The sequence below is a fragment of the Tachysurus vachellii genome, chromosome 1, assembly GCF_030014155.1.
Source record: "Tachysurus vachellii isolate PV-2020 chromosome 1, HZAU_Pvac_v1, whole genome shotgun sequence".
Lineage (NCBI taxonomy): Eukaryota > Metazoa > Chordata > Actinopteri > Siluriformes > Bagridae > Tachysurus > Tachysurus vachellii.
Window position 1 is genome coordinate 21,419,721 of NC_083460.1, and position 14,090 is coordinate 21,433,810.

The 14,090-nt window shown below is 41.4% G+C and overlaps 2 protein-coding genes across 3 annotated transcripts in view; one reads left to right on the forward strand and one right to left on the reverse strand.

The window, feature by feature from the left end:
• Positions 1–4,952: 4,952 nt before the first annotated feature.
• Positions 4,953–6,699, reverse strand: sdhaf2 (succinate dehydrogenase complex assembly factor 2). Its single transcript, XM_060876984.1, has 4 exons — positions 6,556–6,699; positions 5,723–5,934; positions 5,340–5,449; positions 4,953–5,252 (listed from the first exon to the last, which is right to left on the reverse strand). The coding sequence occupies exons 1-4, from the start codon at positions 6,574–6,576 to the stop codon at positions 5,122–5,124; spliced, it is 474 nt and encodes a 157-aa protein (XP_060732967.1). The 5' UTR covers positions 6,577–6,699; the 3' UTR covers positions 4,953–5,121.
• A 448-nt stretch (positions 6,700–7,147) lies between these two features.
• Positions 7,148–14,090, forward strand: part of LOC132850394 (cleavage and polyadenylation specificity factor subunit 7-like) — a 17,090-nt gene continuing 10,147 nt past the window's right edge. For both annotated transcript variants that reach the window (XM_060876971.1, XM_060876962.1), the window contains exons 1-3: positions 7,148–7,368; positions 10,518–10,688; positions 14,045–14,090. The exon at positions 14,045–14,090 is cut by the window's right edge and continues 58 nt beyond it. In XM_060876971.1, coding sequence (XP_060732954.1) covers positions 7,297–7,368; positions 10,518–10,688; positions 14,045–14,090 — 289 coding nt within the window. In that variant the 5' untranslated portion in view covers positions 7,148–7,296. The remainder of the gene's footprint in view (positions 7,369–10,517; positions 10,689–14,044) is intronic.

Consider the following 14,090-nt stretch of genomic DNA (forward strand, 5'->3'; position numbering starts at 1 on the left):
TTTTTTATTGTCGACGTTGTCGACAATGTCGACTAATCGTTTCAGCCCTACTCTCCGGAGACTGAACACATTCATGCATAGCAGCATGGGAGAGGACCGCTTGTCATCCCTGGCCCTCATCCATACACACTATGACATGGCAGTCAACCTGGATGAAGCTGTGAACATATTCTCCAAATTGCACCCAAGAAAATTGGAACTGACCACTGTACCAAATCCATAAGTGTCAAGACAAATACAGCAACAAGCAAAGAGGCATTGACAGAGTCAAGAAATGATGATGAAAATAATTATTATTAATACTTCAGTAAAGTTCATTAAATCTATTATGTTGTTAGTGTGGTCTTTAAACGTAAGAACTGTGTATGGACTGACAAAGGTGGTACATGAGGAAGCAATTTGACAACAATGCAGTAAATAATTTAGGTGCATCAAAAAGCATGATCGTTAAGATACCAGCAGACAAGCTAATCCAGCACAAATTAGTGCATAAAAGGTCACCAAAATGAAGTATTTGAACCTCATAATTAAATACAAAAGGAGGAGAAAAACTGCAAAAAGGTCCACTTTTTGAAAAAAAGAACCCCCCCTTTCAATAGGCTGGCTATGGGCCTGGTGTGTGTGTTTGTGTGTGTGTGTTCAGGGTGTCCCCCAGTCCTCAGGGATAGACTAAAGGTTCCCTAAGATCTAGTGTAATAGATGGGATGGATGGATGGATGGATGGATGGATGGATGGATGGATGGATGGACACACTGATGGCTGGACAAATGGATGGATGGATGGATGGATGGATGGATGGATGGATGGATGGATGGATGGATGAATGGATGGATTGATGGATAGATGTCATGACATGAGGCTTAGTCCAATAGAGGTGTTAGAGAGTAAGTGTGAGAGCATGACATACAATGAGAAGGACAAAGGAAGATGAAGAAAGAGACAAAAATGGAAAAGCAAGACAGAGGGAGAGACAGAGAGAGATGGAAATCCTCCATGGTCATGAATATTGTAATAAAATTAGAAAGCAACAGTCAGTCATCTTAATGGCTTTGTCCAGGTGTTTTGCTTTACTGCTACTCAACATTTCAAATCTCCAGTGTGACCAAAAAGCTTCCTCCACATATTGCCATTAGCTGATATTTATAGAAGGTTCTTGAAGATCAGATTCAGGCCGTTCTATGACGATGATCCATGCAACTTAATACTAATCACTAAGCAGCTTTGGGTATGCTGCTAATTTGTAGTTTGGCCTCTGATATCCTTATCAAAGTCTGGCATTCAACAGAACACACTTGATGTCTTAATTATTTTCCAGGACAAGCAATGTGCACAGAAAATGTCACAAGACATTTCACCATCTGTTCTCAATGAAATACTGGTTCAATGTCCCTTTAAAATGTCACAAGAGCAAATAAAGAACCTTACAAAATGTATAAAATGACATGAATGATTACATGAGAATTACAAGAGTTATCAAAAGCGTTTTAGGGTGTTTTCTCAGTTTTAATGTTCATTTTAAATAATACAGTTTAACAGGAGTCACTGGAGCTGATGTACAGTAGAGACTTAGTGAGGAAACAATTAGGTTTATTTGTTAGCACGGCAAAGATCAGTGTTTAGCAAAAAGAGTCATAAGAGAACTTTCACAAAAATTGAGTCTGCAAACTGCAAAACTGTGATCTGTTTCCTCTGTTTGAAAAGCATTACAATTTTCTTAATCAAATATTAAAGCGAACTGTGAAACTGTTAGATACACAAACGGATCATTGAGCTAATTAATGCTAGTTATTTTTATACACTCATTTCAGTTCTTTTCAATTCTGCTCTTGTTGAGGATTTGAGGAAACGGTGTATTATTTGTGTTGGCATGTAGCAGCATGGCACTGAATCCACAGAGTGAGTAATCACTTGTAGTGAATTGGTGAACTTCCCCACCCACTAGGCGAGCTGATGGAGTTGGATGATAGACAATAATGATGCCCAAATTGTTTGGAAGCGGAGAAGCTTCTAGAACTATTATAGGTTTTTGTCCAAAATACAGCAGAATACCAATAGCAAGGTTGTTTGTTGGTCACCTATAAGATCTCTCCAACCAGCCAACTCTTCCCAAATGCCCTATTACACAACAGCAGGCTAATGCTCGCTTCCTCTGAGACATGTGTAGGCCATCTTTTCAAACTGCAGCTCGTGTTGTGTAACACACTGAGAGGAAAGTGCTGTCCTGCCCACAGCTGGCTGGTGTCACAGGGAGCAAAGCCAAGTTCTGTTGCTCTGTTTGGAAGCCTGCACCATTAAGGCAGAAATCTCTCAGACAACGTAAGCACTTCAGATTATTCATTATCCTTCTTCTGGTGCTACCTTTTGAGTAGAAAGTAAAGTAAACAGCAGACATGGCTCAAGTCTCAGCTGCTCATCCTCCTCAGACAGGAAGAGTGAGCACTTTACAACAAAGAGGAATTGGCAGCTGCAATGAAACAGTACAATGAAGAGGAGCTTGATATAGCTGTGAATTGTAGACAGAATCAGCACCTGAATAGCTCTCAGTGGTTCTCCAAGCATGAATAATGAGGCCACACCATCAGGGAGCGCTGATATCCTGCCACCGGAGCGACCTGATGATCAGTGCAGGAGTGCAGTGCAGCAGCCGCAACACATCTGCCATAATGAAAACAAAGCTGAATCTTTTATCTGATGCAGCTAAGATAATTCAAAATATAATCACCTCATGTGCTGAAGCTGAGAGCTGATAAAGAGCATGCATTCTGCATATAGGGGCAGATGGAGAAGCACTAGAGCAGGCAGATGAAGCGCTTCACAGCATGCAGTCTATGTATGGCATAGCGGAGCTCACACGCAGAACTCACATGCTATAGACACACCATTTCCAGAAGCCTGTCAAAAATTAGATCCTGCTGCTAGAGCGACATACACTTTAACTTCTGAATCAGCATCCCGTGTGTTCATAAGTATGTGAGAGATGTCATGGAGTGTACTCCATTATATGGGCAACCTGCAAGCAAACAAATTGTTCTGATCTTACATTTAAGTCTAGACTGTTCAGTGACGTGAGGCTCCACTTAGGTGCCATGAAAGTCTTCTCAATTATGGATGTAGACATGGATTTGCGTTTGGCCACACACCACACACACACACCGCCACCTGTGCAGAATTAAATCTTTTGGGAAAAGTCTCTGGGATTTTTTTGACCAAGGCAGGAGTGGTTAGTAGTTTATGCACGGATAGGTGTGCGCATACCTTGAGGCATTGGTCCAGTGTGTGTTTTCTCCCTGCAAAGAGCAGAATTGTAATGACAGATGCTTCTCAGCAAGGTGTGTGGAAAACCTTGAGGGTAAAAGAAACAGGCTTGATATCATCATATTAATGTCAACAGGCTGAAAATGTAAGCTTAGACAACAGGTCAGTGCTGCAGTATTGTCAGGAATCCCTAAGACTGTCACAAATACAGTTACTCTGCAGGTTCAGCAAATGGATGGATGTGGATACACATGTTTATCTTACATGGGCTCCTGATGGATGTTCAGCTATGCCATGGTTTGATTTAGCAGATTTACATGGAGGTGGAGCTACAGAAGAGTGCAGGTGATCTGTTTCAGCTCCTTTTACTGAATGATTCATGGATCACATGGTTAGCAAACGATGGTCTTCAGATATACAGGTACAGTGTGATTGTAGTCTCAGATGAACTGATGCTTGGAGCACAGCAAACCACAACCATTGAAGTGATCATGTACACACATATACACACACACACTCCATCTATACACTGGTTGTTGGTTACTTTGTGGTCAGGGATGTGAAGAATCTGTCGAATCATGATGATGATAAACACACTGAAGCTCCAGAGCTACCGTCAGTAGAACAGAAGGTTGTGTGTAACGTGGTTCTGCTATCAAGTGAACTTTCAGACATTCAGCAAAACTTGTAGAAGCAAAAACTAATTGTGTAATATTCCAGAAGAAAAATAATAACACAGCTACACAGTCAGCCAGACATATCATAGTGTAAAGTGAGTGTGGTCGTGAAACACACAAGGCCTACAGTACTCTAGAGGATTCATTTTTCATTTGGTGCCAGTGAGATATATATATATATCTATATATAGCAGTATATCTCCCTCTCACACACTTAACTGAAACCTGTGATCTGGACTGAAGAGGAGTGAACACACCGTGACACCCCCCCTCCCCCCCACACTCACTCACTCTATTCCTTCCTATTGAGGCACAAAATAAATGTCTGTGCTGCCCCCTGTAGGCCTGTAACTCATAGCACATATCACTCAGCTTATTTTCCTCCTCCATCAATGTTTGATTTTTATGATTATGATTTTTTTTTTATTATTTAATAACACTAAACACTACATAATAATAGTATGTGATGTAATTATACCATGATCAATTTCCCACAATACCAACAACGTTGTATTAAAATAAAATATTTCACATGTACTCATCTAGTATGGAATAATAGGTTAGTTTTTGTTTCTAGTCACATTATGTATGTGTGTAACATGACCTGTGATTTTTATATATATTATTCTTTACATTTATTTTAATATACATTTTTATATACATAAAACCTGTGGTTTAAAATAAAGGCTTCCTCGGACCAGGGCACTGAGATCTTTATCCTCCATGCAGCTTTACTCTGAACCATTTATTTAAATTTCCCCATGGCAGTGACATCTGGATAAAAAAATTTAATAATTAATAAGCAGTTTGCTTGTTCTGTTTGAAGAAACTAATTAATGATTGATCACAAGTTTTAACCTGAAGTGTCTGAATTCATCTGTGATTCACAGCCTCGCTACTCTGAAATTGTGGATAATTATTTTATGCTAAAAACAATTAAAACAAAATAATTAGATTCACAAAAGCAGTTGATATGGACTGTGCTTGGTACTCTAAACACAGTAAAGAGGCACCATCGGTCATAATCATCACTATCTTTAATATTTCAATACAGAGTTTCATGTTAAAATTACTGTACAAATTAAATACAAGTAATAAACCTCTCAGTCCCCAGAACTTCACAAAGTCACTTCTCCTCCAGGTTCACATAACACATCACCTCTCTCTTCTGTGCTGACAATAATCACCTCACTGACTACTTTTATCGAGGTACTCCAGGTTCGGTGCATCCAGTCTCTGCTCCATCTCTCTGTTCTTAGTGAACTCCTTTAGCAGCTCCATCACCTCTCCCTGATACACATCTGGAGTAGGTTTCGCTTCTAAATGCGCACACACACACAATCTTGTGAAGAATTTATTACAATTACAATATTGTGTGATCTCAGGACTCAGGTCTCAGGACTCACCTGTTGCCCAGTAGTAGATGTCCCAGTCATTGCTCGGCTCGTTGATGAGGTGGTCGTACTGACGCAGCTGTGATTCGCTCATGCTCTCCAGGTAACGCTTAGCAAAAATACTAAACCAATGAAGAAGAAAAAACAAGTTACAGAGTTACAAGACATGTTACCTCGGTTAACTGAGGGAGAGATATTTAGATGTACAGCTTTACACTTTACACTTATACTCAAGTCTCAACTGCAGGAACCGTTTCAGGAACTTCAGTCTCACTCTCTTCCATGTTTACTGTGCTGATGTGTTTTCAGCACACTGCGAGTTCATGAGGGTTTTGCAGCTCTATAATTCTGTGGTAGGCACCAAACCCTCGGTGGACCGATGTAACGTTCCTTACCTGAGCAGGATGCAGTTCTCCAGCATGCCTCTCTTCCTGCTCTCGTACAGCAGACGCTTCCTCTTGATGTCCAGCGGCTCGTTTTTCTTCTCCTCCCATGGAGGCAGTGGGATCTCCATCATCTCCACCTCTGGAGCTTCACCACGATAAGAGCGACTCAGCACTGATACTGGAGCAGCTGAACGCAGGGCAGAGCGAACACCACACAGGAGCTGGGCATAAAAAGAAATCACACCTTAAGCTCCAGAATAACAAGAGAAAACACAGGTAATAAGAGAAAACACAAGCTAAGCGAAAACACGGGTTAATAAGAGAAAACACGGGCTAATAAGAGAAAACACGGGCTAATAAGAGAAAACACGGGCTAATAAGAGAAAACACGGGCTAATAAGAGAAAACACGGGCTAATAAGAGAAAACACGGGCTAATAAGAGAAAACACGGGTTAATAAGAGAAAACACGGGTTAATAAGAGAAAACACGGGTTAATAAGAGAAAACACAGGCTAATAATAATGCACTGGCTTTAAATGACATTTCCATAGTAACATGCCAGTCACAGGAACCTGTACAAAACCTCTCACGTCGCCTTTACACCTGCAAAAAGCCCCGTTTTGTGTCTCAGAGCTTTAGTTTAATGCCTAAAGTTGTCTTACAAGCTGGAGGCTCCTGATTAACATCCTTTATGAAAACAAACCCATGTGTAGAAAACAGCTACACAGCTAGCTTAGCATAGCAAGCTACTAAAGTAAACTTCACCTATCTGTGTGTCAGATCGTTATTATTTCACATAATAATCAACCATAACTACTTACACACAAACAACAATACTCACAATCCTCGTTATTGACAACATTATGGACTGAAAAGGTGAGAAACAACAAACCACCGGAAGGGACACCGGCACCTGATTAGTCCGTGTAAATATTCCTCAAATTAAAGCTAGTTACAAATAAACCAACAAAACAAACAACCAAATAAAAAACAAATATAAACCTTCTCTCATCTTATTGTTTTATTTCACAGACGTAGCTCGTTTTAGTGTAAAGGGGTAAAATCATAAAAAAAAATGCACCCGCTTTTCAGCTCAATGCTAATTAAATAAAATGCTACAAAATATTAATATACAATTTTTGTGTAATAAAATAATTTTAAATGTTCACATTGGACACCTTACTCGATATATATTATCTGTTAAATATTCCGGCACCATATTAAATCCGAACGTGTTTCCTCCGGAATTTATTTCAGGTAGTATTCATTGGTGCATGGAACGTTTTTTTTTCCCCACCCGTCTTCACAGCCCGCGATTCCTTTGCTGGGATTGGCTAATTCTGTTCAGTATCCCGTGACAGCCAATCGGTGTGTTTAATGCCACACATCATTATCCAACCATAACGCAGAAAGGCGGGATTAGTCAGAATGCAGTTAGGAAATAAAGAAACCAGGAGACTAGCTTGCTTCCTACCTAGCGAGTAAGAAAAGAGTGTGTTTGAATGACAGTAGAGGATTTCATCTGAACTTAGCATCAATCCAACACGTCCATTGTGTTCAGTGCGTCCAGCTTTGTTCAGTGATGGCAGCCATGAAGGCTGATGGAGGGCCGACGGAGAACATCGACATCTACGCAGATCTAAACCCAGAGGAGGTGAGAGAGAGAGAGAGAGAGAGAGAGAGAGAGTGTGTGTGTGTGTGTGTGTGTGTGTGTGTGTGTGTGTGTGAGTGAGAGATGTAGAGATGAGAGAGATGTAGAGATGAGAGTGTATGTGTATGTATGTATGTGTTTGTTTGTGTGTGTGTGTGTGTGTGTGTGTGAGAGAGAGAGAGAGTGAGAAAGAGAGAGCGTGTGTGTGTGTGAGAGAGAGAGAGAGAGAGAGAGTGAGAAAGAGAGGGCGTGTGTGTGTGTGTGTGTGTGAGTGTGAGAGAGAGAAAGAGGGGGAGAGAGAGAGAGAGAAAGTGTGTGAGAGAGAGAGATGTAGAGATGAGTGAGAGAAAGAGAGAGATGAGAGTGTGTGTGAGAGAGACAGGGAGTGAGAGATGAGAGAGGTGTAGAGATGAGATGAGATACAGGTGTGTGTCTAAGAGGAGTTTTAAAGGACATGACACCTGACCATCACACCTGTATGAACTTATTGTAGTAGCCCTTTATTAGTAGTAGTAGTAGCCCTTTATTGTCACTGGTCACAGGTACCAGCGAAATTAGCCATCAACCTGTCCATACATACAAATACATACAATATGACAAGGGGGGGACAGGACAGGAAGACAGGGGATTGAGGAAGAAATACAGCATAACATGAGGGAGGGGAGGAGAAAAAACAACGCCCAGACTATGCTCCTGTGGGGAGTACAGTGTGGGAACAGTAAAAACACCTCAGCAACATAAGTACATAATCAGTACGCCATGAAAAACCCACGACTCGCAACAGGGGAGGGGAGTGGGGGGTCGAGGTAACCCAGCACAGGCAAGCAGCCATCTGGTCCTGCAGCCATTCTCGGCACTGGTCACAGAACCGCTTGTCAGACTGGCGGTACAAAGCGGCGTGGGATGGGGGTGGGGGGTGAATGCATATCTTTATATATGTGCGTATATATAAGTTCTTGTATGTGTAGGCCTGGTGAGTTGCTGCTCCCGGCATCAAATCTAGGTGCCTCAGTCCGCAAGATTGTCATAGCGATACACAGCAAATTGCCATGAAGACAGCCTTGATCAGGTCCCAGTCAGAGTCAACAATCAGCAGGTGTCTGTGGGGGGAGGAACGCAAGAGCGTCTCACTGCAGTGCTCTTCCGGGGGAGTTGGTGTTCCAACAGCAGCCTTGGCTGAGGCCAGTGCTGGTTGAGGACATCACTCTCAGAAAAATAAACCAACATGAAGCTTTTGCTCTCACATCAAATCCATTCAGACTGTGAGATTCTCAGAGGAAACACACGGTGAGAACATTAAGTGGAGCTCAGGATGGAGATTACAGGACGGTGTGGGGAAAGTAGCCAAACTACACTGAAGATGCCTCCATGATGAATCTGGACATGACAAATAAAATCCAACTAAAGCTCACGTGACCTTTCTGCAGTATAATATAACATTCAGCATTAAAGACTAAAGATTTCTACTTAAGGTGCAATACAGTCATGCTCACCATTATTGGTACCCATGAAGTTTATGTACATATTGTGGAATATCTACTGAAGGAAATTTATCAAGTGAAACAACATATTACTACAGATAGCTTGTGTTTGATACAAAACAGCAAATGATAAAGAACATTTAAAAAGATAAACATTATGAGGAAAACATAGAAAAACATAATGCTTGCCGTGTCAATGGTATTGGCACCCTTTGCTGCAAATCAGTATGCAAACCCAATTTGGCTCACCCGTTGCAAATCACGAATGAGGATCACCTGTGATGAATTACCTCCACCCATGTCACATGAATTAGCCAATGAATGATCATTTTGGTGTTTTAAAAAGCCACCTGTTATTTCCTCTTCATGCGTGACAATGGTAAAGACAAAGAAGCTGTCTGAGGACACCAGAAATGCTATTATTTGCAAGCACAAGACCTCCAAAGGGAATAAGGCCATCTCCAAAGACCTTGGTATCCCTGTTTCAATGGTGCGTAATGTTATTAAGAAGTTTTTCAGGCATGGAATTGTCAAGAACCTCCCTGGACATAGGGGGAAGAGAAAAATTGATGACAAGTCTTCAAAGGTTGGTGCAAATGGTGGAAAAAACACCACGTCAAACATCTAAAGACCTGAAGACCAACCTGGAGCAGTCTGGTGTAATTGTTTCAACAAGTACCATACGCCGCACACTAAACAAACCGGGGCTTTATGGGCGGAGGCCAAGGAAGACCCCATTGCTGCAGAAAAGACATAAAAATGAACAATTGATCTTCGCAAAAAGAGAACCTGGACAAACCTCAAGCCTTCAGGGACAATGTTTTATGGACAGATGAAACAAAAGTGGAGCTTTTTGTAATGCACACAAACAGTATGTTTACAGAAGGCGCAATGAAGCCTTTAAGGAAAATAACACCATACCAACAGTCAAGCATGGTGGAGGATCCATAATGCTGTGGGGCTGCTTTGCTGCATCTGGTACTGGAGGCCTTGACCGTATCACAGGCATCATAAAATCAGAAGATTATCAAGCAATTCTAGAGCAAAATGTCTTGCCCAGTGTAAGGAAACTTGGTTTGAGGCGAAGATCATGGGTCCTCCAGCAAGATGAAGACCCAAAGCACACCTCCAAAAGCACGCAGGAATGGTTGAAAGGGGAAAAATGGACTGTTTTAAAATGGCCAGCAATGAGTCCTGATCTCAATCCAATTGAAAATCTTTGGGGGGGGAGCTGAAATCTGCCATTGGAGAAAGGAACCCTGCAAATGTTCAAAAGCTAAAGCATATTGCAAAGGAAGTGTGGGAGAAAATACCACCCGAGAAGTGCAAGAAGCTTATAGATGGATATAAGAAATGTTTGGAGGCTGTCATCGCTGCCAAAGGGTGTGCAACCAAATATTAAGGAGGGGTGCCAATATTAGTGCACATGCTGGTTTTCTGTTTTTTCCCTTGGAATTACAATATCTATGTTGAAATAACAATTGTCTTTGTTAAATTACTTTGGACCTCCAATTAAAAGATCCTGCTGATATAAATTTGGTACATTTCCATTTATTTCTGAAGACATTCACTGTTATGCAAAACATGAAGGGGTGCCAATAATGGTGAGCAGGACTGTATTTGTGTAATATAAGGGTCATGTCATCGGAGAGGTGTGTGTATGTGTTGCAGACTGGAGATCTTTTGGAGGCAGAAGCTGATGCTCTTTATGACGATGTGTTGACTGGATCAGTGGACAGCGAGAGCACTCTGGGGAAGCAGGAGTGTAGGGAAGATGGGATGTCGGTGGAGGAATGTGATGGAGGAAAACGCTTCTCTGTTTACATCGGCAACTTTAACTGGGTGAGCTTTAAACAGGGCTTTTCTCTGAGGTTTTCTTCTGTTTCTTCTGATTCTTCTGAATGAGTTGTGACGTGTTACATGTAGCAGAGATTCTCTGACATCTCACACTGCTCTACAATATCACTGTCTCATCACATATTTCACACATGCAACTTTAATCACCAGCAGCATTTACAATCAGTCTGCAAGTGAAATAGAAATCCTCATACATTTATTTATATATATATATATATATATATATATATATATATATATATATATATATATATATATATATATATATATATATATATACAGGGAGTGCAGAATTATTAGGCAAATGAGTATTTTGACCACATCATCCTCTTTATGCATGTTGTCTTACTCCAAGCTGTATAGGCTCGAAAGCCTACAACCAATTAAGCATATTTGGTGATGTGCATCTCTGTAATGAGAAGGGGTGTGGTCTAATGACATCTACACCCTATATCAGGTGTGCATAATTATTAGGCAACTTCCTTTCCTTTGGCAAAATGGGTCAAAAGAAGGACTTGACAGGCTCCGAAAAGTCAAAAATAGTGAGATATCTTGCAGAGGGATGCAGCACTCTTAAAATTGCCAAGCTTCTGAAGCGTGATCATCGAACAATCAAGCGTTTCATTCAAAATAGTCAACAGGGTCGCAAGAAGCGTGTGGAAAAACCAAGGCGCAAAATAACTGCCCATGAACTGAGAAAAGTCAAGCGTGCAGCTGCCAAGATGCCACTTGCCACCAGTTTTGCCATATTTCAGAGCTGCAACATCACTGGAGTGCCCAAAAGCACAAGGTGTGCAATACTCAGAGACATGGCCAAGGTAAGAAAGGCTGAAAAACGACCACCACTGAACAAGACACACAAGCTGAAACGTCAAGACTGGGCCAAGAAATATCTGAAGACTGATTTTTCTAAGGTTTTATGGACTGATGAAATGAGAGTGAGTCTTGATGGGCCAGATGGATGGGCTCGTGGCTGGATCGGTAAAGGGCAGAGAGCTCCAGTCCGACTGAGACGCCAGCAAGGTGGAGGTGGAGTACTGGTTTGGGCTGGTATCATCAAAGATGAGCTTGTGGGGCCTTTTCGGGTTGAGGATGGGGTCAAGCTCAACTCCCAGTCCTACTGCCAGTTTCTGGAAGACACCTTCTTCAAGCAGTGGTACAGGAAGAAGTCTGCATCCTTCAAGAAAAACATGATTTTCATGCAGGACAATGCTCCATCACACGCGTCCAAGTACTCCACAGCGTGGCTGGCAAGAAAGGGTCTAAAAGAAGAAAAACTAATGACATGGCCTCCTTGTTCACCTGATCTGAACCCCATAGAGAACCTGTGGTCCATCATCAAATGTGAGATTTACAAGGAGGGAAAACAGTACACCTCTCTGAAGAGTGTCTGGGAGGCTGTGGTTGCTGCTGCACGCAATGTTGACGGTGAACAGATCAAAACACTGACAGAATCCATGGATGGCAGGCTTTTGAGTGTCCTTGCAAAGAAAGGTGGCTATATTGGTCACTGATTTGTTTTTGTTTTGTTTTTGAATGTCAGAAATGTATATTAGTGAATGTTGAGATGTAATATTGGTTTCACTGGTGAAAATAAATAATTGAAATGGGTATATATTTGTTTTTTGTTAAGTTGCCTAATAATTATGCACAGTAATAGTCACCTGCACACACAGATATCCTCCTAAAATAGCTAAAACTACAAACAAACTAAAAACTACTTCCAAAAATATTCAGCTTTGCTATTAATGAGTTTTTTGGGTTCATTGAGAACATGGTTGTTGTTCAATAATAAAATTAATCCTCAAAAATACAACTTCCCTAATAATTCTGCACTCCCTGTATATATATATATATATATTGATTGCACTAAAACAAAAAACATCTGATCATCATATGTGTCATGTGAGACTTCAGTTCATCCTAAAGGTGATCAGTGGGTTTAAGTCAGAGTCAGGGATCAGTGCAGGACACTCGAGTTCTTCCTCTTATTCCAGCCTTCACCTCCACAACAGGCTGGAGCTGCTTTGTGCACAGGGACATTGTCATGCTGGAACAGGGTTTGTAGGTCCAGTGAAGGTAAACTAAAGCTTCAGTACAACTCTGTGTGTAACAGTTTGAGGAAGAAACACATGGGATGATGGTTAGGGGTGCACATACTTTTGAGCATGTAGTGTACTATTGTCATAAAGCTATTTTTGTTGTTATTGCCGAGGCAGGAACATTCCGCTCCTGGCAGCAGGACGAAGGCAGTTCTTCACCACCCTGGTGTTCTTTCTGTGATGGATGTGTGTAAATCAAGCCTGTGATATTTGCTCCGTGTACTTCAGAAGAGGCCCAGAGGAGAGATCAGCTTTCAGAATCACAGACAACCCGTGCAGCACCTTTAGGTTATCATGTCATGTCCCATGTTCTTCAGCCCAAAGCACACTGTTCTAAAGGAACATAATTACACTTAAGTTTCCCTGGGTTTTATGGACCTGAGACCCTCAGTAAAGATGATGAGTCCTTATGTGGAGTAAATGGGGTGCAGCTGGAACAGAGAGAGAGAGTTGCATCCATCTCTCACTGACTCAGGGGTGACATGGGAAAATTATAACCCTCTAGTGTCAAATCACAACACGTCAATCACAGAGACTTGAGGGTGGTCCCTACTGGTTCTGAGACAGTGCCACATTGTGACAGTCAGACACACTACATGGCCAAACAAAGTGTCCACCACTGACCATCACACACATGTATGTTTCTTCCAAAATGTCTGAAACACACAGTATAAAATGTCTCTCTGTCTCAACACCACTGAACACCTTTATGATGAACTGGAACTGGAGTCTCATCAACATCCCAATTCAGAGTCTGATCTCACTGATGCTGTTGTAGCCGAATGATTACTAATCCCACAGTCACAATCCAACATCTAGTGCAAAACCTTCCAGAAGAGAAGATCGGCGCTGATCAGCATCATTTATCATTTATTGTCTATTGCAAATGTTTATTGATAGGATGCAGGAAATACTTTGAGTCGTTCTTTATAAAGTAAACATGTGCGTACCACTTTGTGCGTTTGATTAGCACCAGGCTTAAATGTTTTAGAAACATGAGCTCACTTCTCAGTAGGCGTGGCCTAATATTCTAACGAGGACAGTCACGTGTCCGACATTCAGACATGCAGCACGCTCACTACTGCACACCTGATTAACACTGTACTATGAAAGTGCTTTGCCTAATAATTGCAAAAAAAATTGTATTACATTTTACATGCCAAACATGGCTAGAAATGAATTTTATTCTCTTTGTAATCTGATTGTTTCTGTTTTTGTGTGTTATTTTTTTTACCCAAGTGGACATCAGACAGTGATCTGATAGCGATGGCACGGAAGCAGGGAG

Bases quoted from the DNA above. Each gene is read 5' to 3' on its own strand.
- sdhaf2 (XM_060876984.1), bottom strand. From the start codon at position 6,576: ATGTTGTCAATAACGAGGATT. The intron at 5,935-6,555 runs GTGAGTATTGTT...TTTTATGCCCAG, and splicing joins TGTTGTCAATAACGAGGATT to CTCCTGTGTGGTGTTCGCTC. The intron at 5,450-5,722 runs GTAAGGAACGTT...TCATTGGTTTAG, and splicing joins GAGAACTGCATCCTGCTCAG to TATTTTTGCTAAGCGTTACC.